The following is a 27,883-nucleotide window of genomic DNA, read 5'->3' on the forward strand; positions in this document are numbered from 1 at the left end:
CGTGCGTGCAGTGAGCCATCATGCGGCGCATTGGAGATTGCGTCCGGAGACCGGAGGCGCCCTCCATCACGGCCGCAGTCGTTCGCTTCCCTGTACGAGGTTTAGGCCGCCGGCCGCCGGCTCGCCGCCGTAGCGGCGGCGCGGGTGGTAGGTCGTGGCCATCGCCGGTCGAAATCGGATGTGTTTCGTGATCGTGGGAGAGCCTTGTGTGGTACTGTGCGTGCGATCTTGGGCTTGAGCTAATGGCCGATCCACAAAAATAGGCGCCCACGCAGAAGGTTGATTGGGTCGCTCCTCCTCGCTCGCTCGGGTCGCTCGTCCCTCGATCCCAGGTCGCTAGTTGACTCTTGACCGCGACCATGCACTACGGAACAGGTTGTTGACGGTTGACTTTTACAAAATAGTTCAAAAAAAATCATACATTCGAAAATGAGGTCGCAAATTTGAAAAAAGTTCATCGGTTTTGGAAAAACTTCTTCATTTTTTTAAATCATCGATTTTGAGAAAAAACATGAATTTGAAAAAATCATCCATTTTGGAAAAAATATCATTGATTTGAAAAAAAAGTTCATCAATTGAAGAAAAATCCATCGCCCGATCCCAGGTTGCTAGTTAACTCTTGACCGCGACCATGCACTACTGACCAGGTTGTTGACTATTCAATTCTAAAAAAAGTTCATGAAAAGTTCAAAAAAAATCATAAATTCAAAAACGTGTTCGCAAATTCAAAAAAGTTCATCGGATTTGGAAAGAAGTTCATAGATTTCGAAAAGAATCACAAATTTGAAAAAGGTCATCGTTTTTTCTTAATCGTGAATTTGAACAAGTTCGTGGATATTGAAAAACGTTCATCAGTTTTGGAAAAAATCACGAATTTGAAAAAAGAGTGCAGATTTTGAAGGAAAAGTTCATGAATAAAAACTGGCCAAAAAAGAAAGAAAAAAAGAGTAAAAGCGAAGAAAACTGGCCAAAGAAAAGGAAAACCGAAATTGATCTTTTTAGGGTTGCAAGTTGATGCACAAACAAAGAGGAAAAGGAGTAGGTAGGCACGAGCTGTGAGTTGACCCAGTGGTTATCGCGGTTAGGATTGGAACGTGAGGTCCAGGTGTCTAATTCTGCGTAAGCCTATTTTTTGACGTTTGAAGAATTGGCAAACCAAAATGGGCCAATCCTAGGACGGAGCGGGTGTGCGCCGGTTTTGCCAAAGATGAAGAAACGGGCACTTGCCCGCTTAAGGCGCATTAGGCTAGCCACCACTGTCATTGGGCCGATCCATAGCCCCCCCCCCCCCCCCCCCCCCCCGCCCCTGGCTGAACACGAAGCACGTTGCCATGGGACTTTTTTTCATTGCACATATAAATAGAACACATAACAAATTTTATATGTATAGAAAAGACAACCTGAAACAATCGGAAAATAATCGGAATCCTCTTCACTTGCTATGTAATTCGATGATGTATACCTAGAGAACAATGATCCAAAAAATTAGCTTCGGGATAGGGGATGCTTGCCCCATATCAAATTCAAAGTAAAAGATGGGACGATTGCCAACTTTTGGCTCGGTCACTGGATATGGGAGGGGGCCCTTAGATACAGATTCCCACGATTCTTTGTGATTAGGCACAATCCAATTGCAAGAGTCATGGAGGTCAGGGCGGACGACAGATGGACTCAGTCGTTCTAGCAATCGTTTGGGCCCTTGGAAGAGGCGGACTAGGACCTCCTCTGGGGTGAGCTAGATGGGTGAGGTTAACCAAAGGGCATTTGGGCCATTGGAATTAGCAGATTGGGACCTTCTCCGGGACGAGCTAGCCAGGTGAGGTTAACCAACGGGGACGACTAGATTTATTAGAAATTGGAACCTTCAGGCAAATTCTCCACATGATCCCTGTATAGAGAAATTTTCAAGATGGATGCACAAGGTGAGGTGATGGATATCTGGAAGATGAAGATTCCTTCCAAAATATAAAAATTCTTTGGCAACTTGCTAGGAACAGAATTCAGAGTGGTGATCAAGTGATCAAATGGACAAGGTCGGCAAATAGCAAGTGTATTTGGTTCGGGCGTGCGGCCAAGATGGAGCTTGCCACCATGTCCAATTTAGAGCATCATTGTAAGGTTTATTTGGTGTGTCATTACAGAGACCACGAGCTGTACCTGGAACGCCATGAGTTTGCTAATTTACACCATCTTTTTATGGGGACTGGAACCCCATGGTTTTCGCCGGTCAATAAAAGCGTGACGTTTTCGCCGGTCGGTTCTTCATTTGTTCATTTAGATGAAACACTTTCGTATTGTCTTGGTGCTACAAAATACAAATGGATAATAATGTTTGCACCAGTGTACTGTATATTGGTGGGTTTTACGGGTTTCCTCATTGTTCGTCTAGAAGGATGAAAATGCAGAGATCAGTTTCCGTGTTTGTCTTTGATGGTACTTCCCTCATTCAAATATATAAGGCATGATACATTTTTTTAGATTGAATTTAACCACATATTAGAGCAATAATATTTGATATGCATGTTACACGAAGCATATCACCAAATTCGTACGTGAAAGGAGTTTTTAATGATTTAATTTTTATAACATGCATCTCATGTATTATTAATGTTATTATTGGTCAAAGGCAATATTAAAAACTATATTAGGACATATATAATTCGATGAAGGGAGTACAGTAAAGAATGTTTACACCTTAAAAGGATTTAGGCCTTACCGGTGTAGCAATGCCTCAAAGAAAATCCCGTGGAACAGCACAAGCTTAAAGCCTAAAATACTGTATATTGGTGGGTTTTACGGGTTTCCTTATTGTTCGTCTAGAAGGATGAAAATGCAGAGATCAGTTTCCGTGTTTGCCTTTGATGGTACTTCCCTCATTCAAATATATAAGGCATGATACATTTTTTTAGATTGAATTTAACCACATATTAGAGCAATAATATTTGACATGCATGTTACACGAAGCATATCATCAAATTCGTACGTGAAAGGAATTTTTAATGATTTAATTTTTATAACATGCATCTCATGTATTATTAATGTTATTATTGGTCAAAGGCAATATTAAAAACTATATTAGGGCATATATAATTCGATGAAGGGAGTACAGTAAAGAGTATTTACACCTCAAAAGGATTTAGGCCTTACCGGTGTAGCAATGCCTCAAAGAAAATCCCGTGGAACAGCAGTGCTTAAAAAGAAAAAATTCCGTCGCCGGGACTTGAACCCGGGTCTCTCGGGTGAGAGCCGAGTATCCTAACCACCTAGACTACGACGGATTGATGGTGGAAATACAACAATTCATATGACAATCAAAGTTTAAGCACACCTAAAGCTCAGTTACTAGTTGTTGTGCTGGACTGTCAAATTGTGCTTCAATTATGGGACCAATAGTAATTTCAGTGATCTCTCTATGTGTGTTAGTCCATTTGGCATACGCACATGTCGATGTTCTGTTGTCTATTCCAGGTCAGGTTACAATATTACATCAGCTCCTTCCTTCAGAGTTCAGACCAAGGGTCTTACAAGAAGGTGGATGATGAGCCGGTGCTACATTGCTAATGCCCTACTGCCGTACCCGGAGCACCTTGTTCACCATGCTAAAACCAAACTGACGGGCACCATCATAAGACAGATGTCAGTGTATTCCGCAATGCAGATCTCTCGGAAGGAGTTTTCATTCGCGGAAGAAACTTGATCATCGCCGCCATACTCGATCGGAGCACATTCTCCATCACAATAGCTATATGTAAATTGACAGAAATTGTCATTTAGGTAAGTCGATTTTGCAGAAGAAATGGTTGAAGGAAGAAAAAAGCTAGAGGAAGAAGAAATAAGGATGGCAGTTGGATCTTAATCTAATGACCCAGAAAATTAACTTGCCCAAAAATAGTTTTTCAGGCGACTTACGTGTAGCCGGTCCCTTCTCCGTTGGCGGTGCCAGAGGGAGACATGTCGAAGCTAAAAGAAGTTCTGCACCCGTCAAGTATGACGGGCTCTTAGGGTAATATATTGCACACTGATTTTTAAAAGTTCAAGTGTCACAATTTTTATCTTTCATTTTGAAAAAAACTTTTGATCTATTCATCAATTGTCAAGCCCGGCCGACCTCCAGTTCTGATGCCGACAGTCCCCGTATCTACACCCGTTAACCTTCTAACTCGTCTCCGCCAGCTACGGATTATTCCTAGCCGAAGCCTTGTCGGCGTCCCCGGGCCTCGCTTTGCTCACCCGGCACCCTAGGTGCCCGGTTGTGCCTCCCAAACAAAATCGAATGACCCAAATTTGAAATTCAGGCAACTTACTTTCCAACAAAACAAAATTGTGATTTATTCGACCAGCACGTCAATTGTAAGGTACGGCAACTATCCATCCTTTTATTTTCTCTTATCTTTTCATCGTCACCACCAAGTAAAAGCGCCAGCCAAGATTCGAATTCCGTAGGGAGCAGGCTGCCGTCAGCATCGCCGGTCGTCGTCGAGGCACCAACATCGGTAGTCGGGCTGGGACATCGCCAGGAGCTCCTCCGGCGACATGCGCTCCAGCTCTCGCTGCCTCCACGCCGGGAACGCCTTGGCCGTGGACTCATCATCGCCGTCCTTGGGCCGGCCGTGCAGGTGCAGGTGGCTGATGGCGCGCATCCTCTTGTACAGGCGCATGGCGGCCACGCAGTCGTCGTAGGGGTGATGATGGCCGCCGGTCTGTATGTCATAGCCCAGGCAGCTCCGCGTGAGATACCGGAGCGAGTTGCTCATGAGCCTGGCGCTGGTCTTCATCAGCGGCGGGTATGTCGCCGTGTCCCGCTTCAGGTGCGCCGGGTAGTCCATGCCGAGCGCGTCGAGGTCGTGCTCCAGCCCGTGGCCGACGAGGAGCCGGGCGGCGCCGCGGGAGGAGTAGGAGTAGGACTCCTCGCCGTTGAGGAGGATGTCCTGCACCCGCCTCATCGCCTGCTTCACCGTGGGCGCGTCGCGGAGGTGCTCGGGCCGGATGCCCGTGGTCTCGTACCGGTAGTGCGTCACCGGGATGAGCGGCTTCACGAAGCTCTCGTAGAGGATGGTCTCGTGCTCGTCGACGACGCAGACGCGCGCACACACGTCCAGCGTGCCGTCGCTCCCGCCGCCCACCATCTTGCACCCGAGTGCCACCGCGCCGCGGCCGCCTCGCGCGCCCACCCTCGACATGCTTCGGGTGAGGCTCTGCACCGACGAAGGATGGGGCGCCCCGGAGAGCTTGCAGGTCGGGCGGTGGGCACGTACGGCGGCGGAGGCGGGGAAGACGGCGAGGCAGAGCGGGCAGCCGTGGGCTTGGAAGGCGGCGGCGCAGGCGGGCTTGGAGGGCAGGGAGGCGCCGAAGCCGAGGTGGTCGCGGAGGGCGTCGAGGGAGCGGCAGTGCTTGCCGCAGACGCCGCAGCGGGGCTCGTGGAGGGAGTGGTGCGACGTCCGCATGTGCTCCACCAGGTGCTCCATCCGGTTGAACTGACGGTAGCACGCCGCGCACCTGTGACGGCTGCATTTGCCCAAGAATTCCTCGATTGTCAGCAAGAAGAAAACGTATAGTAGTGCGTGTGATCGTGCAATGTGGCACATGTAATCACGTACGTACGTACAAGAGAAAAACATAGCAATGTAATCTTACGGACACACAAATTTTCAACTTGCCATTTCATAGAAACGCACAAAATGTGCTGAAATTTGGTGGAATAATCTGACAAATTAAAGATGAAAACATGCATTAAAAATGGCCAAGCATGGCAGAGGAGAAGATTATCGGAGCAGTGGGCATGCACCTGTGAGCATCTGAAGAGTTGTCCATTGTCGTCAGTATATATGAGTCACCTATGCAAGTGCAGAGGCGCGGTAATCGTTGTGCTTGGTTGGTTGGCGGGGGCTGTAAGAAACGGAGGGCTATTTATGTAGCTGCAAAACAAAACGGATGGCATTCGATTCCTGACAGCGTCGCCAACGGCTACCGTATACATGACCGACAAAAAACATGCTATCAACTTTCTTTTTTGCAGCATCAATGCATCATACACCATATCAGGATGCAAAGGTGGTAGCAGCTAGCATATTCATGGTTCAGGATACTAGCTAGCTAGCTACTATGCTCAGAGATAGTAGAAGAAAGAACATACACGCCAGAATATCCTCAACATACACCCACCGGTTGCTTTTGCAGAAAGAAAAAGAGATGATGAGAATAGATACTCTGGTCACAATATCCGGTTTGAAAAGGCAAGAACAGCCCACCCAATCCCGGCAGATCGATGCCGCGGACGGAAAGATTGGGTTGGGATTCCGGCCGGAGGTCGACCGAGGTGCACACACGCCCGCCGGCAGGTAGCCACTGCGGCGTCGGGCGGACGACGATCAACGTCGTCTTATATTGGCTCCGTCTTTTCGCGGTGGCGGAGAGCCGCGTAGAGCGCCGGGTGATGGGATCTGCGTGGATATCCTGGGAACATACCATCTCTAGATGAGGTTTGGGTTGGGAGATGTCCTCATCTCGTTCTCCTGGTCCTGGTTCTGGGCATCTGTTTTGCTGCCTCTGTGACTGAAAATCCATGTTGAATGGATTCCCAAAGGTTTGTGCTACAAACGGCATACTGGATGGATCTCTCCAAAGCTAAGTTTGGCATATCACAAGACCAAAAAAAAAAAAACATTCGCCTATACATACAGGTGCACGATGGAGAAAATAGCACATCTTCGAACGCTCTGATTGGCATGTGAAATTATTATTGATCCCATAATCAAACCACAATTTTACAGTCCAGCACAACAACTGGAAACTGAGCTTTATGTTATGCTTGGCAGTACAATGAACGCTCTGATTAGTATGCGAATTGTTTTTTGTTTAACGTCATTCCGTCGTAGTCTAGGTGGTTAGGATACTCGGCTCTCACCCGAGAGACCCGGGTTCAAGTCCCGGCGACGGAATTTTTCGTTTTTAATTTGCTGCATGTTTGGCCACAAAAGATGAAAAGCAAATGGACATTTTATTTGTCAAATACACGGCCGAAATTACGGAATTTTACGTTTTTAATTTGCTGTATGTTTGGCCACTAAAGATGAAAAGCAAATGAACATTTCATTTGTCATATACACTTGCTTCAAAAAAAATGCTAAATACACGGCCGAAATTAAAACAAACATCACGATGCTAATTTTATTTTTTTCCAACGGCCATTCAACTATGAATGAAATAACAATATTGCGCTGCACCAACAAAAATATGATATCAAATTCGAAATTAAACAATCAAATTAAAGCAGAAGAAAATGGCAACTTATAGCTGCACGTGACATCTGGGTGGAGAGACACCAGCGCAATCACCCACTCCCATCTCCCATCCCTACAAGATAGGGAGTGCGCCTTGGCACACATTGCCTGGTCCTTCCCGTTGGTCCAGCGTGCCAAATACGGTGCTTAATTGCTCAGTAAATCATCACATAGATCCTTGATTGCAAGTCATGTATTTGAATATAATTAAGCTTACCAAACACAAACTTGTGTAAGAAATCTGAATAGGGCTATCAGGCTAAGTTTATTGATATGTTATTTCATCACAGAACATAAAGAGCCTGAATAGGGCTATTAGGCTAAGTTAATTGATACATCAATTGAACTCTTCCTCAAAATAATGTATGAAGTTAATAACATGCGCATCATCCAAGCTATCTATTTTCCAGATTGTTTAGGATATTTTGTTAGCAAAAAGTATGTGAATAATAAAGAAAAGGGTATGATATATCAATGAAGAGCATATCAGCACATTGAGGAAGAAAAGAACGCTTCTCAGTTCATGTAGATCAGGTATGAGCCATGAACGTGGGGCACCACACATGTGTAAGATACAAAAATGAATGGAACAGTTAATTTCTTATTAACTTTCTACTGACGTAAGCTTGATCAAATTTTCAATGAGTCTAATATGTCATATAAATATGTACGATGATTTACATGCAGACGACAAAGGATGGCACCGAAGATTTTATCCAAATTTTGAAGTTTTGATACAACGGCATAAACTCAATGTAAGTAGCTTCAGCAAGGTTGTATGCTCGAGGTGAACACCTTTTAAGAGTTGATGGGTAAGAGAGACTACAATTTTGGAGACCCGAAGAAGTTTTAGACAACATAATCCTCAATCCGATTTCATTGTGGGTCACTGATGGGTTCATAATAGTAGATTCAGGAGAAAGCTACAACAGAAAATAAAGATATTGTTAAAAAAAATGCTCAAAGGTTTGGGAAGAGATACGATAATACAAATACATGATCTGTAAACTTCAGAACCATATAGCAAATGGGCATGTTTCAGAAAAATGACCAAGGTTCCCTAATCATTGTTTTGTCAGGGACTAATGGTCGTATACAACTTCCACAAGAAGAATCCCATATGTAAAAACCTACCTTTGGTGAAAAAGCTATAAACTATCTAATGAGCCAAAATGAAGCTTTGAACAATATGTATAACAATTTTTCCTACTACAATGTGATGTAGCTTTGAAACTGTAGATACCCTCCATCTAAGGCTTCCCCAACAATAAAGCAATACTTTATACCTATAAATCCATGAATGGAGAAACAATAGGCCAACAGACACATCTTCGACCAGCCAAGATAAAGCACGCACAACTGTAGGCAGCAACACATAGGTCTGCAAATTAGTAGCGGCCGGGAAGCATAAAAACAGACAAAGGAAGAGCAAAGGTGGAAACTGACCAGAAGAAGGAAAAGAAAAACATAAAGTGTTAAAATGAAACATAGAGCAGTAATGCAACCCAAAAGGCAGCAAGAAGCTTTAAAACGAAACATAGAGCAGCATGAGCACAAATCATAGAAAATTTGGGTCATCTTAAGATTAAGAACCAACTGTGCTTTCTCAGTTCAGATCAAAAAGAAAGAACCACTATTATTGATTAGTTATTTCTAATTAGGGAAAACACCAAACCACCTGCCGACGCAATGCCGTCCCCGCCTCCTGTCAATGCCACTTCGTCATCACTGAAGGCCGCTGACGTCGGGCCGTCCCTGACTCCTGCCGACTCCCCTCGGCCACTATCGCATCTAGGGGGTCCTCGTTCTGCGCTCGGCGATGAGGTGCTGGTGAGCTCCTATGGAGATGATGATGTAGGTTGGGAAAGAGTGCAGTCACGGTGTAGTCTGCGACGCCCGACATTTTCACCTTCAACATTCAAACATCGTTGAAGACCTCCTGCTTGGCTCGGAGGTCGCTGCTTTCGCTGCCTTGCCAAAGGGCACCAGGCTGTGGACTGTCGCGTTCCCATTAAGTGCAACAACTGCTTCCACTCTGGTCATCGTGCTCATGATTGCCACAAATTCTGTTCTCCCACAACAACGGCTACACAAGTCAATCAGGCTCCCCTCCAGCAAAGATCAGCCCGTGCCACGACATCTGGGTGACAAATGCGTCACAAACTCGGGGTTGCAGTCTCTTCTTGCATCATTTCACGTATGAACCAAATTCTCATTGAATTTGATTTTTCCATTCAAAGGGGGTCGTACAAGGTCGGAAGTACCCCCCTGTGAATACTCCGCTACTATGAAAAGTTCTTAATGTTAGTTGAGCCCCTGGCTCCCTAATTGATTGACCCGCGATAATACCTACGGCTTCTCCCAATTCGACCAAATCATAATGAGTAGGACACCGGCCATAGCATAATTGACAGATCCAAAAAGTGCTTCGGCAAGTAAAGGGCCCATATTAATTATCATGAGATCTTTTCTTGTAAGCGGTACACTCATATCCTTTCTTCCTTAATTCATTATTCCATGAAAATGGATTATTCCATGAATTCCTCAAAGTGGGGCTCATCAGAATGAAAAATCTAAGACTACTAAAAAAATAATATGAGGCTTCTCGTAATTTGATTGATTTATTTCTCTCTTTTCTACAAGCAGAGGAAGAGGGCACTAGTTTCAAAGAAAATAAAAACAGGTTTACTCCACCCCTTTTACATTATTTTATCCTTACCAACTGGATCTTGTTGCACCGGGTAACAAACATTTATAAACTATTTCTCGAAGTACGTGTCCGGATAGCCCATAATGTCGATAGTTAGTTCTAGGTCTTCCGGTCAAAAAACAACATCGATGAAGGCATGTAGGTGCACTATTACACTGTAGGGATTACTTATATGCTTTCAACAGCTATCCTCTCCGCACTTGGCTACCCAGCGTTTACCGTAGGCACAATAACTGGTACACCAAAGGTGCGTCCTTCCCGGTCCTCTTGTACTAGAGAAAGGTCCTCCCAGTGCTCTAAAGCCCACACCGTATGCCAGCGTCCGTGCATGATCAGGTCGACGGAGGAAGGGCTTTGGCTCGCTGCTGCTTCCTCCAGCATCCAACGAGAGTCGAGGTCGTCTTTCGCTCCGGCCGACAAACCACGTCCGCCGGTCATGGTAGCCGCCGCGACGGGAAACCCTAGCGGACAAGCAACGCGCCCGCAATCGCCTGGGCTCTCTCCGCTCCCCCTTTCCTCTTTTGTCTCCGTGCAGAAGTGGAACAAAGCGACGCGGCCGATGGGGAACGACTGAACGAGCTAGGGATTTGATGGTGGGAGGGGGAGAGGGGGAAGAGGGATAGGGGGAGGGTGTAATTACAAAAATCGCATTCCAGCTGTGCAAATACGTACGTTTCGGGCGCAAGTGACCGTATGTTGAGCAAACAACGTTAGCATAAGGACCGTAATTTGCAGTTGCCAGAATACAATACAGTGACCAAAGTGATTTTATACGGATAGTACAGGTACTCACTGTGGGTGTATTTTACTCGACAGAGATAGGCAAAGAAGCTGAAACGGGAGCCATATTACACGCAAAGGTTCGGTTTTGCAGCATAGTTCTTCTTGTTTCGGGGTTATTGCTACTTGCATGCCCTTATTATTATGCCTCAAAAGTGGAAGTAATTTGCTAACCAGTTGTTCCCATTAATGTCTTGTGCTTGCTTTCCTAGCTAACAAAATGTATGGATGAAAGCAAAACAATAATGTCTTGTTCTTACGCTCAAACTCTGGTGACTTGGCGTAGCAATAGGTTAGACGGCATGCTGGATGCATACGGGTTGCCGCAATGACCTGCCAGAAATTAAGCAGGCAAATGCTGACCACCACCACATGACCCGCCTAGACCACATGGCCATCAGCATATATAATTGCAATGTTAACCTGCATGCATATGGCACCTTTGCATGGCCTCCACTCCAGTTAAAATGATCAAGGTTCCTTTACCATGCTATCTTGGTGTCTCTCCCTTGCTTGCCTTGTATCTTGCTGTGGGACGACACATTCTGAAATGTTAGCTATGCTAGTATTTGTGCAGTTCAAGTATCAGTTCTCTTCTGTTCTAGATAAAAAAAAAGAGTATCAGTTTCAGTTAAATTTACCCATAAGATGCTGGTTTTGAGTTGGGGATCGGTGCGCTCTTTGAACGGAAATCAAATGCCATTGTTATTCATTTTAGAAAATTGATGATTACGTTTACAGATTGTTGTACTACAATTCTAATTCTTCAACCGAGTTTCAAATACTTCTTCCAGCTCTGGATGTTTATCTTGTTGATTCAGCATTGCCATTCCATCCCTCCTAATCAGTTTCTTGTCCTGCAATCCTTTTCGCTCTACTTCATATCTTGACAAATGTCTCCAGAGTATGCCTAACAGTACAATCAAATAACCAGTAATTATTATCCTTTGCATCAGGCATAATAATACGTATGTCGCGTAACCACCGTGCATGGAGAGCTGTGAAGATATATTGTCATCATGAACACCACTAGCCAACACAAGCAAAATCATCATTCCCATGCTTCAGGTGGTCTTATTCTGAAGGCTGGCTGAACTGTGTGAAGCAGAACCCCATTCTAACACGCCAATCCAGAGGCCTTCATAACTTGACATCATTAAGGACTAAGGAGGCTAAAGCAATAGAGCATACCCAAGGATTAGCACGGTAATTTAATAGTGAGTGAGGGCTTGCATGTGTCAGCAAACCCATGAAGAAGATACTTTGGTAAGAAACAATGCATGCAGATGTTATGTTTTGAAATTTTAAACTGGCATCATTATCCAACCATACATGCATGCAGCAACACCTGTGGTCATAATGCATTTGCGAAATGTGCCCCGGATCAATCTCACACCACACCAGCTGATAACTTCAGTTTACACACGACTGAAAAAATGACAATGACTACTTACTGCATGACGCCATGTAATCAGACAATCACCTGATGGGAACAAATAAGGGGCGTCATGCACCTGAGGTAAATTCACTTGTTTCCTCGAGTAAAACCAGACTACTGACTGTACTCTATTTAATCAGACAAGAAAGCAGGTAGTAGCAGTACAATACAAGTCCATAAAATCAGTAATACACACCTGCTGTTACCTGCTTTCTTGTCTGATTAAATAGGGTGTGTATTACTGTAGCAGTTGTGTGCCCTATATGGCTTCAGTTTACAGATAACTAAGGAAGAAAAATTGTATTGCATGATGAAAACAAATAAGCAAGTGTGTCATGCATGCACCTGAAGAAGATTCACTTGCTTCGTCAAGTAAAACCAGATTGTCTCTGTTTAATCAGACTGCATAAACTGAAAAAGAAAAATGCTACTGCATAAACAGTTTCTTCAAGCAAATGTGTCATGCCAGCAGGTAGAAGTCTCATGCTATGCTACCATAATAATACAAGTCAGCAACCACAAGTATAGTAATTAATCACAGAACAGACCATAGCAGATTAATCAACACAGAAATGCTTTCAAACAGCATATTAAAAGTCACAGTCGATACACAACCAAACAAACAGTTGCCTGGTGCATCAGTCATAGTTGGACAGGTTATATATATAGCTAATCCGATGCAGATGCATAGCATAAGGCATAGTTGGACACCTTACATATATAACTAAACACGATGCAGAAATACTACTATAGGATTAGGAACTTCAACAAACTAATACCAAGCAGTTCTTAAAAGATTCGTTCCATGTAAGGCTCTCCATTCAGCCCCACTTGTGTGAACGCAACCTCTGGTTCGTCCCTTTGAAAATCCCTGTCAACACCCGCAAGCATCTCCATGTCCGAAACAAGACGGGACCAAGCAACAGAGATCTCCACCTCGGCACCGAGGAGGCAACACCGACCACGGTCTATGTTGCATTCTTGGGCTTCGAAGCAGACCTGAGCTTTTGCAGGGAGAACGCCGGGTGGTGCATAGGCCTGTATTTCAACTTCCAGCTGTCCGCTTGGTTGTACAGAAACAACTTGCCTTGACAGATAAAGGTATCCCTCTGAATCCGCAGGTCTTCTTCCATCTTTTGAATCAAGCAGCAAGATTTCCCCAGACGAAGGCTGAGCAACATACTTGATTTCACCATCACTGTCCTCCATAAGTTCCCGTGATGCCGGGGAGCAAGCAACCCGAACACCATGTCCAAAAGGCCACGCCCCATTGTCTTTGACGACACGTACGCCAATGATGGTGGCCTGGACCGAACCTAGAAATCGCTCCAAGCGTAACTCCATCGCGCAGAAGCAGTTCTGAAAGCAGATGGTGGATACACCAATACGGCATCGGATTTGGCGGTATGTATCTGTGATCAACGGCCTGTCCTGAGACTTGACGCTGCCTTTCACCATAAGCTGGACCTCATAATTAACATAGTCCTCGTACAAAACAGCGCGAGATGGGCCGATCAGGCGCAGATAAGGATCCTGCGTGCACAAGCATCATCATGTATATCAGCCACCGCATTAATTAATAATCAACAAGGGAGGACGCAGGCAGGCAGGCAAGAAGATCCCCAAAAGAAAATGGAGAGCAAATTAATACACCAGCAACCGTACATTTTGAGTAAGTTTTTGGGAGTTGCTCCTATCGCAAAAGAAGATAAGGTTGCGGTTGTAGTCCACGCCATCACGGGCAGCGACCACACCATACACGGACAATGGAAACTTGAAGCCGCCTTTCACCTCTGTAAGCTTGACAGAGAAGATCTGCACGGCAGGTTCTATGCCAGCGCCCCATGGGATGCGCCCAGGTGCCAAGTGTGTAAACTGCATGGAACTCACTGTCGCTGCACCCAAGTAAATCAGATGTCAGAAATCTAACATGAACCGAGTAAATCCCCTATTCCCTTGTTAAGGAAGGACAACCGTCGAAGGTAAACTAGTTAAATTAAACAAGAGTGAGAAAACAAAGCCACATGGTTAATTACTACTCACTCTTGTTAACGAAGTGGCCGCTGCGTCGGCTAAATGCAGCCTCCCAGTCACGACGGAAGGACTCAAACATGAGCTTCTCGGTAGACATCACCCTCTTCTCCTTGGCTAATTGTGCGTCCGATTTGCCTCTGTCTACCTCATCATCGTCAACACAATCAGTGTCAGCTCCATCAAGGACTTCATTGTTTATGGACGCTTTTGCCATTGTGTTGGTGGGAATGGGATCAGGTTTCTCTGATACATCGGTATCTTGGGCATCTGCCTCCGCATCAATCTCCGGAATTGGTGTGGAGCCGGTGATCCTCTGGACCCCATCCTCCTCCATGGCTGGCTTGCCACACTCCATCTCATCCTCTTCCTCGTCGTCACCAGAACCATCAGCACCATCAGAGTCAATTGCAAGAAACCACCACATTTGCGGCTAGGTTTGCAGAAAACTACCAACTCGTTAATCCGTTGCAGAAAACACCGAAAAATTTGTTAAGTCGTTGCAAAAAGCACTGATCTGGTGATTTGGCCCATTTAATCACTTTCTTACAAGTGGGGCCAGATTGTAAGGAATTGGCTTAGCAAAAAAAAATAACACACAGCCCCCTAGATCTAAAAAATAAAAGCAATCAGACCCCCCTTCCCCTCCCCATGGAACATCGCCGCCGCCGCCGTGTTGTGCCATCGGTCCGGCACGGTGGCGCCTAGGCGGGATGCCGTACCCTGGCCCTGCCGTCCGCCCGGCACGGTGCCGCCCTCGTCGGCGACGGAGAGGGCTACGGCCATGGGGAGGACAAGGAAGCGGCCAGAGCCCATGGCTGCACCGCGAACCGCCGCATCCATAGCGCGCGGGCCGTGATGGCGACGCCCTCCGGCAGCCAGACGTGGCCGGGGCAGAGCTGGGACGGCGGCCAGAAGTTCTCCGGGCGGCAATGGCAGCCGTGGACAAGGAAGAGGATCCCCCTGGCCGGCGCCGTGAGAAGATCCCAGATGACGCACGCCCCCTCGATTGACTCCACCGTTGGGATGATGTGCGGGAGGAGGGAGGCGCCTCGCCCGTTGTCTTCTGTTCGGCCGGCCGCAGGGCCGAGGCCGTCACGGCTGCACTCATGGCTGCCACAGGAGGCGTTCTGCAGGTGGCGAGCGGAGGCGGCTGCGGCTCGCACTCCGGGCGTTGTTCACCGTGTGCTCTGCCAACGGCTCAGACGACGACGACCACTTCGCCCCCGCAGGCAACGACGACGACAACGGCGCTAGGGCGCCGCCGTGTCAGCCGAGCTCACGCTGCTTCGACAGTAGGGATTGTCCGCGATGGTGTGTGCGTGGGGCAGGATGAGGGGGGAGGACGCTCCTCTGCCGTGCGCTACGTGCCGTTGGGCCACTGACATGTGGGCCAGGTTCCCAAAAGGCCCACATGTCAGTGACAGAACGGTAGGCTGCCGTACGTCAGAGGATCCTCATCCGATGAGGGGTTGATTGCTTTTGTTTTTTTAGATCTAGGGGGTGTGTGTTATTTTTTGCCAAGTCAACTCCTTACAATCTGGCCCCACTTGTAAGAAAATGATTAAACGGGCCAAATCATCCGATCAGTGTTTTTTGCAACGACTTAACAAAAAAATTCGGTGTTTTCTGCAACGGATTAACGAGTTGGTGGTTTTCTGCAAACCTAGCCGCAAATGTGGTGGTTTCTTCTTTCTTGCAATTGACTCACACCATCATCATCATCGTCTGAAATTGGATCTGCTCCTAGTGTCGAACTCAGATCACTGAGACCATCCATATGCTTCCCCATCCGCTTGCGTAACACCTTGATACGATTGTCGAGAAAACCAAGCCCCTTCTGCGTGCCCAGACTACGGTAGGAGTTAGAAGAATCGAACCTCTTCTTCTTCTTCATCAGCGTATTGCGGAGGTCCGTGAAGAACTCGAGCTCATCAGCAAGGCCAGCTCGATTCCTCTTGCGACGAGGTTGATTCCGCTGCACGGCCTCCTCTTCCATCTGCACCTCCAACTCACGAGTCCCGAGGCGTTCGCGCCTCCTATTTTTCCGGGCTGCCACCCGCCATCGCTCGCCTTTTTGTGGTTCCCTCGCCGCCGGCCGCACCCCGCCGCCGCCGCCGCCTGGGTTTTCACGAAAGAGGGATTCCGTTTTTCTTGAGCGATTCTAGGGGAACTTTTCGTTTCTCTCTCAGCCGGCCCGGCCCGCCCCGGACAAATAGATCGAGAATGACAAACTGGTTGTTATTAGTACTCTATAGGCCCGTAAGGGTTTCTTTTTCCTCTCTTTTTTTAAAATTTTTTTGCAGCCTTAAATAAATGGAAATGATAAATTCCGAACTTTTGATGGAAAAAAAGTTTTCAATGGCAAATTTAGTGACACAAGGATGACAAATTTAGTTGCAAAAAATACAGATTCCGAACGTTCGGGATTTATCTAGGTCCTAAATAAATGGCTCGCCTAGGCCTCAACCACTGATTTCAGCCTTCCGATTTGTTCCTCCCAGCCATTGGATAGTCAACGCACACACGTCGTTCTTTTTCGAATCGCGTCAATCAGCCCCCTGCTTTGATCTCATCTAGCAGTAGCAAAGGCAACAACATGCATTCGCTGCAAGCATCACGACAACTATCGGCAAGCGCTACATCACAACACCAGGAGCAGCCGCCTAGCGCTTCATCACAGCACCGGGATGCCGCCAGTGAGCGCTCCATTGCAGTATCGAGCATTCCATCGCATCTCCGAGAGCCGTTGCCGAGTACTGCATCGCAGCACCTGGAGCCGCCGACGAGCTACCGCTCCATTGCAACACTAGGAGTCGTCGGCAAGCGATCCATTGCAGCACTTCCAGCGCCCATCGTTGCCCGTGCAGCACTAGGAACCGACAATGACCCCCGTTCTAGCACCCGCACTAAAACAACAACGGTGAGCGGTCGTCGCCCTTTTGTTTTTGCATCAGCGGCTCCAAAGAATGGTGGTTCCTCCAGATGGTGCACACAAACAGGAACAAAAGCATGTAGTCGTGGTGGTCGCCGACTTACTGACATTGACCCTGATCTAAAGGAAGGGGGGCATGTGAAATGAGAGAGGATTTGCAAGATGGGAGAAAATATGAGGCAAGGAAGACGAAGGATAGGGAGGAAATGTGTGGTTGTGAGCCCTCCACTAATGGAGAGATCACACGCGCAATTAGTTGGGGATCTAGCCACGTACGCTCTCAGGTGCAACTTTTTTTTCCGGGTCGGTTTACTTGAGCCATGGCTACTAGATATTTGATCTAACCTCTTTTTTTTAGAAAATCAGGAGAGGAGGAAAATCCCACCCACGGTTCCATTGCAAGAATGAAACCAGAGAGCCGATACAACCATCCAAGCATGTCACAAGTCACAAATTAAGGCTAAAAGAAGAGAAGAACTCGGAAAGCTAGAAGAAATCCTCATGAATTTGCATCAAAGAATAAATGGTGTTGTCTTCATTACAGGTACAAAAAAGGCATTCTTCACCCTTATCTATATGCCTTTTGAGTAAGTTGGTTTTAGTCACTAATTTGTTGTGGCCAAAAAAGGAAGATGTGTATCCTGGGTTGTACACACAACTTCCAAACAGCAAGGTTAACACCTCTGAAATTAATAACAAAATAAAGAGAGCTCGTGGAATAGACACCATTATTCTCCAGTTGACAGATCAAGGCATCAGAATCACCAGAGAAATTAATGTCTTTGGCTATTTCCGCCAGCTCGTACCACTTCTCCATCATCCAAGGAGTAAAGGACCTCCTAAAGGTAATTTTAAGGGTGTCACCATCCCGAATAGAATGGATGGTAGCATTTTTTCAACAACAATGAGGTAAAGATCCAAGGATTGTACAACAAGGGGAGTTCTACCAATCCAAGTGTTTTCCCAAAACCTAGCTTTTTCCCCATCTCTCACCACCCATCTGTAGCCAAATTTAATGGCATTGATAGCAGAAGTGACCCCTTTCTAGAAGGTAGAAGCATTGGTGGAGGAGCTCATAAAAATGTTGGGGGAATTGGTAGAATACTTGCTATCAATAACTTGCTTCCAAAGCCTCCCCTCTCCATGAATATATCTCTTGAGCCAGGATCCCAGGAGACACATGTTCACATCTTTAAGATTTGGGATTCCTAAGGGCATCTCCAGCCGCGCCCCCAGGAAGGCCTCCCCAGGCGATTTTTTCACGCCGGCGCCGAAAAAACGGCCCAGTCGCACCCCCAGGAGCCCGTTTTTCGCCTGCTTGGGTCGAAAACAGCGCCGGCGGACCCAGGCTGAACCCGGCGCGCTGGGGGGCTCCCGGGGCGAACTGTTTTGGCGCGAAAAAGATGCGGGCCAGCCGCGTCAGCGACTCAGCGCCTCGTCTTCCCCCAACGGCCTCGGTTCCCGCGGGGAATCAATGGCAAGGCTGCCGCCGGTCAGCCTTGCCATTGATTCCTCATGGGCGGTGCGTCACGGGACGGCGCGCGGACGCCTCCCCTTCCTCGCACGCGTACACACGGGCGCGGCCCGACTATAAAAGCCGGCAGCCTCCACTTGCCTGTGCCCACACCAGCCCCGCCCCTCGCCGCCGTCCAGCCCCTCCCTCTCCCTGCCTCTCCCGAGCGCCGCCACCCAGCCCCTCCCTCTACCTCTCCCGAGCCCGCCCAGCGCCGCCGTCGCCATGGCGGAACGCTTCCCCGGAGACAAGGCGGCGGCCAACGGCTTCGGCCGCCATTCGCTCCGCGAACAGGAGTCCTGGCTCCTGTTCCAGGCGAACATCCCGGCGCCGCCGGACATGCGCGCCGGGCCAATGGGGTGGAGGCTCAGCGCCGGGGGAGTTCCCATTCCCCCGTTGCCCGACGTCGTGGCGAAGCCGAACTACTTCGCCGAGGAGGTCGAGATCGCCCAACTCTTCCTCCCCCAGTACGCCGCCGACAACCACGCGGCCTGGACGGCGTATTTCGGCGCGCCGGTGGTCGGCGGCCGACAGAACAGCGAGGGGCGCCACCTCTGGTGGGGCGTCCCCGGCCGCACGCTCGAGGGCGTGCTCACGTACCTCGAGGGCGGCAAAGACCCGCCGTTGGCGTACCCCCCGACGAGGGTGGCCGCCCCGGCGTAGCACCGACGCGTCGGGCCATGCGCGCCAAGGAGGTTCTGCGCCTCCTCTTCTTCCTCCTCATCGCGTTCTTCTTCACACTCCTCCGGTTCTCCGGCGCTGCTCGGCGTCAAGGCCGAGCCCGCGGCGGAGACGCCGCTCGGCCGGCGCACTCGCAGCGCCGGCATCGTCATCAACGAGGGCGGCCAGCGCGCCTCCTCCTCGTCGGTTCCTCCGCGCTTCGTCAAGCCAAAGACGGAGCCGGGGCTGGCGCCGGTGAAGGCGGAGTTCGACGACGACGACGCGGCCCTCGAATGGGCGCGCCAGGACTCCATTGCGATGGAGAAGGCGCGCCAGGAGAAGGAGAAGGAGCGCCAGTGCGCCGCCCTACGCCGCTTCGAGGAGCGCCGACGCGGCCGCGAGGAAGGCGGGGTCGTCGTCTTATGCGACAGCGACGACGACGACGACGCGCCGCCGCCTGTTCGCCATGGTGACGCCGTGCAGGGGTCCAGCAGGGGCACCTGCGTCAAGGAGGAGAAGGCCGACGACGACGATGGCGACGACGGCGACGACGACTTCAGCCCCTTTCTTTTTTTAGATTAGGTTAATGTAATGTTTGGACGAATTTCGCCGAAATTTGCCATGTTTGGCCAAAATTTAACTAGTTTTTATCATAACTTCGCCGAACGTTCTTTTTTTTTGTTTTTTAATACGCGCCTGGGGGCGGCCCTGGTGGCCGACGGCTGGGGACCGACTCGCCCCCAGGGCCATTTTTTGCGCCGGCTCACCCCCAGGCGGCGCTTTTAGACGCCTCCTGGGGGGCCAATGGCTGGAGATGCCCTAACCCCCTCCCCCCCCTCCCCGCAACTTTTTTCCATACAAATCATCTACCGATTAGCTAGGTGAAGCTTCTTGTGTCCCTCGAAACCACTCCATAGGCAATGTGCCATTTGAGTGTTAATGAGGTCTAGAGCCCTGATATGTCTCTGTCGTATTTATATTTGTTGATTGTTTCGTGCCATTATTTTACAACTTTTACATAATTTTGACAACAACTTAAATGCTTTTTTGGGACTAACATATTGATTTAGTGCCCAGTGCCAGTTCTTGTTTGTTACATTTTTTGTTTCGCAGCAAATCCATATCAAACGAAGTCCAAACGCGATAAAATTTTACGGAGATTTATTTTAGAATATATGCAATTTTTTTGGAACAAAAGAATCAACGTGAGACGATACTCGAGGAGCCCACAAGCTCAGATGGCGCGCCCCCTATCCTGGGCGCACCTAGAAGAATTGTGGCTTCCCTGTAAGTCGGTTGGGGGTTTCCTTCTGCCGTAAGAAAGATAGTATCCGGATAAAAATCCTCTCAAAATTTCAGCCCAATCAAAGTTACGAATCTTTGGGAATATAAGAAACGGTTTTCAAAAAAGAACACAGAGAGAGATCCAATCTCGGAGGGGCTCCTGCACTTTGGGAGCCATGGCGGCTATGGACCAGAGGGGAAACTCTCCTCCCATCTAGGCTAGGAGGGAGGCCAAGCAAGAAGAAGAAGGAGGGGGGCTCTCTCGCCCTCTCTTCCGGTGGCGCCGGAGTGCCGTCACGAGAACCATCATGACGGCGATCTACACCAACAACTTCGCCCCCGTCATCACCAACTCTCTCCCCCTCTATACAGCGGTGTGACACCTCTTCTTCGCGTTGTAATCTCTACTCGAACATCGTGCTTAATGTTATATGTTATTATCCAATGATGTGTGGCAATCCTATAATGTTTGAGTAGATTTTTTTGTCGTATGGTATGATTGATATAAGTTGTATGTTAAATTGGTGTTATCCTATGGTTCCCTCGGTCTCGCGCAAGCGTGTGGGATTATCGTTGTACGGTTTTGTAATACATTCATCATTCACTTATAGTGCGTAGCGAGAGTGACAGAAGCTTATACTCGAGTAAGGGGATTGTTGCGTATGAGAGTAAAGAGGACTTGTTGCTTAATGTTATGGCCGGGTTTTATCTTAATAATATTTAGTAGTTGCGGATGCTTGCTAGAATTCCAATTATAAGTGCATATGATCCAAGTACGGAAAGTGTGTTAGGGTATGCATCTCCCTCATTGCATATGATAAGTATCTATTGTGTTATATTCAATTGTCCATGGACAATCTTTCTCTTTGTGTTACAAAAAGCTCTCTACTAAACAACTAACTTTTATATCCTGCAAAGTACTCCTAATTTTCTTCTTGCAATGTAATTCTAGTTTTATCCCCGCAAAATAGTTTCATCCTTGTTCTAGGTAAAACGAACATTAAGTGTGCGTAGAGTTGTATCGGCGGTCGATAGAACTTGAAGAAAATAGTAATTCTACTTTTAGCTCCTCATTGGGTTCGACACTCATACTTATCAAGAAAGGCTATAATTGATACCTTATACTTGTGGGTTATCAAGACCTTTTTCTGGCGCCGTTGCCAGGAAGCAGTAGCGTGGGGTGAATATTCTCGTGTGCGCTTGTTGGCTTTATCTCTAAGTAGTTTTTATTTTGTGCTCTTGTTTTCTATCTTTAGTTATGGGCAGGAAACGTAAAATACCCAAAAAAATGTACTTGTTAACCTAATGGTTGTAGAACTATCCAAAATCTATCATACCGTTGAAGCTTTCTATTTGGATCATCTTCGATCCCTTTGTGCTCCTATTGAAAACCTAACTAGTTTAGTTGAGGGAAAATCATTAGATGAACATGTTTATTTTGTGCGACCCCGCGTGTCTCAAAAAAGAAAACTCTTAAGTTATCAAATTAATTGTTTGCAATGCTATGCTTGGAATTTATGCGAAATATATGATTTTACTTGTAGTTATGAAGACCCTAAAAAACACCTTTCCTATCAATGTGAGTTTAATGATAATGAAATATTATCTTCTTATGCCAAGGATGTTTATAGTTACTATGATATTGAACAAATTGAAGAATTTGTTTATTTTAAGGGTGCCTATGAAATTGCTTCTTTGACTGAATCCAATAGCTGTTCTTTGCGAACTACTCCATGATTATTCCAAGCTGTGGGATTGTTCATTTCATATCTATCAGTTTCATGTCGAGATCCCTTTCCTTGATGCCCTTTTGGAAGATCTAAAGGAGTTTAGTCCATTTGCTTGTACCTTGTCTGAGCTAAATATGGGAGCTATATGAGGCCAAATATGCAAGTGCTGGCTTGGTCTTCCAAAGAGGCGATGTCAAGATAACATTGGAGTCTTTGATAGGCGGTGAACTTCTGCTTCTCAATCACAATTACATGTTCTGCACAAGGATTCTGATGAGACAAGCAGGTTATGATGGTGAATGGTTTGAACACCTTCTCTAGTAAAGCCAGTGGCTAAAACTGATGTAAAGGACCCAATTTTGGTACTAGCAATTCTAGCTGACTTTGGTACCGCTGTTTAATGCAGTCTGTGGTTCAGACTTTGTGTACTGAACTATTTCACAAGGCTCTGAAGCAAGCCTATATGAACCCCTGAACTTCAGGTTGCTCCATCAACTGTTGTTGATTGACATTTTGTGTGTGTAAGCTCTGAAGGAAGCCTATACTGAACCATTTCTTCTAGTTCTTTTGCTTTTTAACTCTAATGCTTCTGCTTGGCTGTCCTTTGGATTCAGTTGGTCATATTGAGTGTTGTTCGAGGATCAAATCATTAAACATTTGGATTTGTGGAAAACTCATGGGCTAGGACTAGAACAAGTTTTTCTTGTTGTTGGGATTGTTTTGTTTCTCAGCTTTTGGAACCAGTTCTCGCTGTTTGATTGGCAAAAAAAAAAAAGTTATCGCTGTTTAATAGCTATTTTTGCACGATATCTGAGGACAGAGACCTGGTAAAGAAAATAATGAATTGGAAGGACAAAGTAAAGTCTCGCTGGACATGCTGTCGGCTTGAAACAGAAACATTTGATTTCTCTTTTGTTCGCGTGTATGAAGCATAACTTTCTTCATCAGTTTTATTATCTTTGGGGTTTACTACAATGCAGCATTGACTTTCACGTTGCATGTTCTGCAGTACTAGTAGATGTGGCTGCATCTGTGGTTGGTACTGTCTGGCTATGTTATTTTTGTTCAGTTAAGTATGAGTTCATTTTTCTCTCCAAACAGAAAGTTTCGGTTCAGTTTACTCACAAGATGGTAAATGCATGGTTTCTCATGAAGTGTGTTGGAAAATCATGATTTTTGGATTCTATTTCCACATGGATTTTCAGTCACAGAGGCAGCAAAACAGATGCCCAGGACCAGGACCCGGAGAATGAGATGAAGACATCTCCCAACCCAAAAGCTCATCTAGAGATGGTATGTTCTCAGGATATCCACGCAGATCCCATCGCTTGGCGCTCCGCGCGGCTGTCCGCCACCGCCAAAAGACGGAGCCAACTTAAGGCGACGACGATGATCGTCCGCCCGATGCCGCCGGGCGTGTGCACGTCGGCCGATCTCCGGCCGGAATCCCAATCCAATCTCATCTTTCTATCCATCCGGTTGTTCTTGCTTTTTCAAACCGGACAATCGTGTCTATGTTATTTCTTCCTGCTCTCAACAACATGCAATCGCATCTCCCGAACATTGCATGAATATGCTACTTACATCATAATATGGTTGATGCCGCAAAGAAGCAACTCTCCATTGGCGCCGCTGTCAGGAATCGATGTGTACTTAAATAGCCGTCGGTTTCTTACAATCCAACCAACCAAGCAGAACGACTACCGTTTGCTGCGTCTCTGCACTTGCTTGCTAGCTTAGGTGACTCACTGTCGGCCATGGACAGCTCTTCAGATGCTCACAGGTGCACTCCCTTGGCCACTGCTCCATATTCTCCTCTGGCCATTTTTCAGTGCATGCAAACTTTGTCAGATCATGCCACCAATTTTCTACACGCACATTTTGTGCCTTCCTACACGCACATTTTAAATGATGAGATTGAACCTGGCGTCCTTGAGATTGCACATTTCCACTGTTTCGTTTTCTCTTGTACGTACGGTATCTATACGTTTTCTCAACACACGTACAACAAATATACGTTTTCAGTACACGACCACACGTACAACACATATACGTTTTCTTCTTGCTGATGAGGAGTTCTTGGGTGTGTACGTACGTGCGTGCAGCCGTCACCGGTGCGCGGCGTGCTACCGCCAGTTCAACCGGATGGAGCACCTGGTGGAGCACATGCGGACGTCGCACCACTCCCTCCACGAGCCCCGCTGCGGCGTCTGCGGCAAGCACTGCCGCTCCCTCGACGCCCTCCGCGACCACCTCGGCTTTGGCGCCTCCCTGCCCTCCAAGCCCGCCTGTTCCGCCGCCTTCCAAGCCCACGGCTGCCCGCTCTGCCTCGCCGTCTTCCCCGCCTCCGCCGCCGTACGTGCCCACCGCCCGACCTGCAAGCTCTCCGGGGCGCCCCATCCTTCGTCGGTGCAGAGCCTCACCCGAAGCATGTCGAGGGTGGGCGCGCGAGGCGGCCGCGGCGCGGTGGCACTCGGGTGCAAGATGGTGGGCGGCGGGAGCGACGGCACGCTGGACGTGTGTGCGCGCGTCTGCGTCGTCGACGAGCACGAGACCATCCTCTACGAGAGCTTCGTGAAGCCGCTCATCCCGGTGACGCACTACCGGTACGAGACCACGGGCATCCGGCCCGAGCACCTCCGCGACGCGCCCACGGTGAAGCAGGCGATGAGGCGGGTGCAGGACATCCTCCTCAACGGCGAGGAGTCCTACTCCTACTCCTCCCGCGGCGCCGCCCGGCTCCTCGTGGGCCACGGGCTGGAGCACGACCTCGACGCGCTGGGCATGGACTACCCGGTGCACCTCAAGCGGGACACGGCCGCGTACCCGCCGCTGATGAAGACCAGCGCCAGGCTCATGAGCAACTCGCTCCGGTATCTCACGCGGAGCTGCCTGGGGTATGACATACAGCCCGGCGGACACCATCACCCTTACGACGACTGCGTGGCCGCCATGCGCCTGTACAAGAGGATACGCGCCATGAGCCACCTGCACCTGCACGGCTGGCCCAAGGACGACGATGATGAGTCCACGGCCAAGGCATTCCCGGCGTGGAGGCAGCGAGAGCTGGAGCGCATGTCGCCGGAGGAGCTCCTCGCGATGTCCAAGCCCGACTACCGATGTTGGTGCCTCGACGACGATCGGCGATGCTGATGTACGGCAGCCTGCTCCCTTCGGAATTCGAATCTTGGCGCTTTTACTTGATGGTGACGATGAAAATATAAGAGAAAATAAAAGGATGGATAGTTGCCGTACTTTACAATCGACGTGGTGGTCCAATAAATCACAGTTTTGTTTTGTTGGAAAGTAAGCTGCCTGAATTTCAAATTCTGGTCATTCAATTTTTTGCGGAAAAACTTCCAATCTATTCATCTTTAATCATGGCAGTACAACGAACACCAGAAATAAAAATTACAACCAGATCCGTAGACCACCTAGCAACAACTACAAGCATCGAGGCGAGTCGAAGGCGCGCCTCCGTCATCGCCCCTTCATCGCCGGAGCCGGGCACAACTTGTTGTAGTAGACAGTCGGAAAGTCGTCGTGCTAAGGCCCCATAGGACCAGCACCCCAGAACAGCAACCGCCACCGATGATAAATAACGTAGATCGGAAGGATCCAAACCGAAGACACACGAATGTAGACGAACAACGACGAGATCCGAGCAAATCCACCAAAGATAGATCTGCTGGAGACACACCTCCACACGCCCACCAACGATACTAGACGCACTGCCGAAACGGAGGCTAGGCGGGGAGACCTTTATTCCGTCTTCAGGGAGCCGCCGCCGTCTCGCCTTCCTGAGTAGGACACCTGGTCATTCGATTTTGTTTGGGAACAAAGATGAAAGTTGGATGGAGGCACGACCGGGCACCTAGGGTGCCGGGCGAACAAAGCGAGGCCCGGGGACACCGGCAAGGCCTCGGCTAGGAATAAGCCGCAGACGGCAGAGGCGAGCTAGAAGGTTAACGGGTGTAGGTGCCGGGACTGCTGGCATCTAAACTAGAGGCCATCGAGGCTTGACAGTTGATGAATAGATCAAAAGTTTTTCTCAAAATAAAAGATAAAAATTGTGACACTTGAATTTTGAAAAATCGGTACATTACCCTAAGATGTCATACTTGACGGGCTTCGTGTGCAGAACTTTTTTTTAGCTTCGGCACGTCTCTCTCTGGCACCGCCAGCAGAGAAGGGACCGGCTACATGTGAGTCGCCTAAAAAATTATTTTGGGCAAGTTAATTTTTTGGGTCATTAGATTAAAATCCAACGGCCATCCTTATTTCTTCGTCCTTTAGCTTTTTCTTCAACCATTTCTTGTGTCATAAAATGGACTTACCCAAATTACAACTTCAGTCAACTACATATAGCCAGTGGCGGAGCCAGAAACTCAATACAGAGGGGCCAAACATGTTATATAATGTTAGACAGGGCCAAATCATCTACATCTTGCTAATTTTGTTTAAGAAATGGAGGATTAAGAGCACATATAGTGGTATTTATGAGAGCATAGGGGGGCCCTGGCCCCTGCCAGCACCCCTGCCTCCGCCACTGCATATAGCTATTGTGATGGAGAATGCGCTCCGATCGAGCGTGTCGTCGTATGGGAGCACAAAGGTGCCGGCGGTGATCACATCTCTTCCGGGAATGAAAACTCCTTCTGAGAGATCTGCATTGCACAATACACTGACATCTGCCTTATGATGGTGCCCGTCAGTTTGGTTTTAGCATGGTGTACCAGGTGCTCCGGGTACGGCAGTAAGCCACCAGCAATGTAGCACTAGCTCATCATCCACCTTTAAGATCTTTGGTCTGAAGTCTGAACTCAGAAGGAAGGAGCTGATGTAATATTGTAACCCCCGATTTGAAAGAAAAGGGAGAGAAAAGATATGTGCCCCTGACATTGTTGAATATATGACAATAGAACATTGACATGTGTGTACGTCGAATGGACTAACACAGATAGAAAGATCCCTGAAATTATCATTGATCCCATAATCGAACCACAACTTTACAGTCCAGCACAACTAGTAACTGAGCTTTAGGTACTCTCTGATTGTGAGACGAATTGTTGTATTTCCACCATCATTCCGTCGTAGTCTAGGTGGTTAGGATACTCGGCTCTCACCCGAGAGACCCGGGTTCAAGTCCCGGCGACGGAATTTTTCGTTTTTAATTTGCTATATTTTTAGGCTTTTAGCTTCTGCTGTTCCACGGGATTTTTCCTTTTTTGAGGCATTGCTGTTGCACGGGTGCTGATGAGAATCAGGGGACACGTACAGATGTCGTGGTGAATCATACATTTATGACATGAAGAGTAGAAGCGACAAAGCAGTAAGATCTTAAAAATGCTCCAAAAATCGTTCGAACTTCTTTGCATTCTCCCAATCTTTCTTTGGGGCAACCAAGGAATCAATCTCTTTACAAATATCACTAATGTAAGTAATATCATCTTCATCTAACCCTGTGAGCACCTACTCATAATTATTTGCATATTTGAACATGAGAAAATGTTGAGTTTCTT

General features: G+C 47.8%; 3 protein-coding genes and 3 non-coding genes across 6 annotated transcripts; 3 read left to right on the forward strand and 3 right to left on the reverse strand.

The window, feature by feature from the left end:
* Positions 1–3,205: 3,205 nt before the first annotated feature.
* TRNAE-CUC (transfer RNA glutamic acid (anticodon CUC)) lies at positions 3,206–3,278 on the reverse strand. Its single transcript has one exon. It is a non-coding gene; the product is annotated as a tRNA-Glu (tRNA).
* Positions 3,279–4,289: 1,011 nt separating this feature from the next.
* Positions 4,290–6,018, reverse strand: LOC123057775 (RNA exonuclease 4). The gene is made up of 2 exons (XM_044480670.1): positions 5,786–6,018; positions 4,290–5,505 (listed from the first exon to the last, which is right to left on the reverse strand). The coding sequence occupies exons 1-2, from the start codon at positions 5,809–5,811 to the stop codon at positions 4,458–4,460; spliced, it is 1,074 nt and encodes a 357-aa protein (XP_044336605.1). The 5' UTR covers positions 5,812–6,018; the 3' UTR covers positions 4,290–4,457.
* Positions 6,019–6,865: 847 nt separating this feature from the next.
* TRNAE-CUC (transfer RNA glutamic acid (anticodon CUC)) lies at positions 6,866–6,938 on the forward strand. The gene has a single exon. It is a non-coding gene; the product is annotated as a tRNA-Glu (tRNA).
* A 5,827-nt stretch (positions 6,939–12,765) lies between these two features.
* LOC123057776 (uncharacterized) lies at positions 12,766–14,704 on the reverse strand. Its single transcript, XM_044480671.1, has 3 exons — positions 14,252–14,704; positions 13,874–14,103; positions 12,766–13,741 (listed from the first exon to the last, which is right to left on the reverse strand). Exons 1-3 carry the CDS (start codon positions 14,664–14,666, stop codon positions 12,998–13,000), a joined length of 1,389 nt encoding a protein of 462 aa, XP_044336606.1. The 5' UTR covers positions 14,667–14,704; the 3' UTR covers positions 12,766–12,997.
* Positions 14,705–24,118: 9,414 nt separating this feature from the next.
* LOC123056705 (RNA exonuclease 4-like) lies at positions 24,119–25,514 on the forward strand. The gene is made up of 2 exons (XM_044480004.1): positions 24,119–24,144; positions 24,467–25,514. The coding sequence occupies exons 1-2, from the start codon at positions 24,119–24,121 to the stop codon at positions 25,512–25,514; spliced, it is 1,074 nt and encodes a 357-aa protein (XP_044335939.1).
* A 1,934-nt stretch (positions 25,515–27,448) lies between these two features.
* On the forward strand, positions 27,449–27,521 carry TRNAE-CUC (transfer RNA glutamic acid (anticodon CUC)). Its single transcript has one exon. It is a non-coding gene; the product is annotated as a tRNA-Glu (tRNA).
* The last annotated feature ends 362 nt before the right edge of the window (positions 27,522–27,883 follow it).

The sequence above is a fragment of the Triticum aestivum genome, chromosome 3A, assembly GCF_018294505.1.
Source record: "Triticum aestivum cultivar Chinese Spring chromosome 3A, IWGSC CS RefSeq v2.1, whole genome shotgun sequence".
NCBI lineage: Eukaryota > Viridiplantae > Streptophyta > Magnoliopsida > Poales > Poaceae > Triticum > Triticum aestivum.

Coding starts and splice junctions, on each gene's coding strand:
- LOC123057776 (XM_044480671.1), bottom strand. CDS start 14,666: ATGTGGTGGTTTCTTGCAATTGACTCTGATGGTGCTGATGGTTCTGGT. Junction 14,104..14,251: donor CGGCCACTTCGTTAACAAGA/GTGAGTAGTAAT, acceptor ACTTGGGTGCAG/CGACAGTGAGTTCCATGCAG. Junction 13,742..13,873: donor CCCAAAAACTTACTCAAAAT/GTACGGTTGCTG, acceptor TTGTGCACGCAG/GATCCTTATCTGCGCCTGAT.
- LOC123056705 (XM_044480004.1), top strand. CDS start 24,119: ATGGACAGCTCTTCAGATGCTCACAG. Junction 24,145..24,466: donor AGCTCTTCAGATGCTCACAG/GTGCACTCCCTT, acceptor ACGTGCGTGCAG/CCGTCACCGGTGCGCGGCGT.
- LOC123057775 (XM_044480670.1), bottom strand. CDS start 5,811: ATGGACAACTCTTCAGATGCTCACAG. Junction 5,506..5,785: donor AACTCTTCAGATGCTCACAG/GTGCATGCCCAC, acceptor GGGCAAATGCAG/CCGTCACAGGTGCGCGGCGT.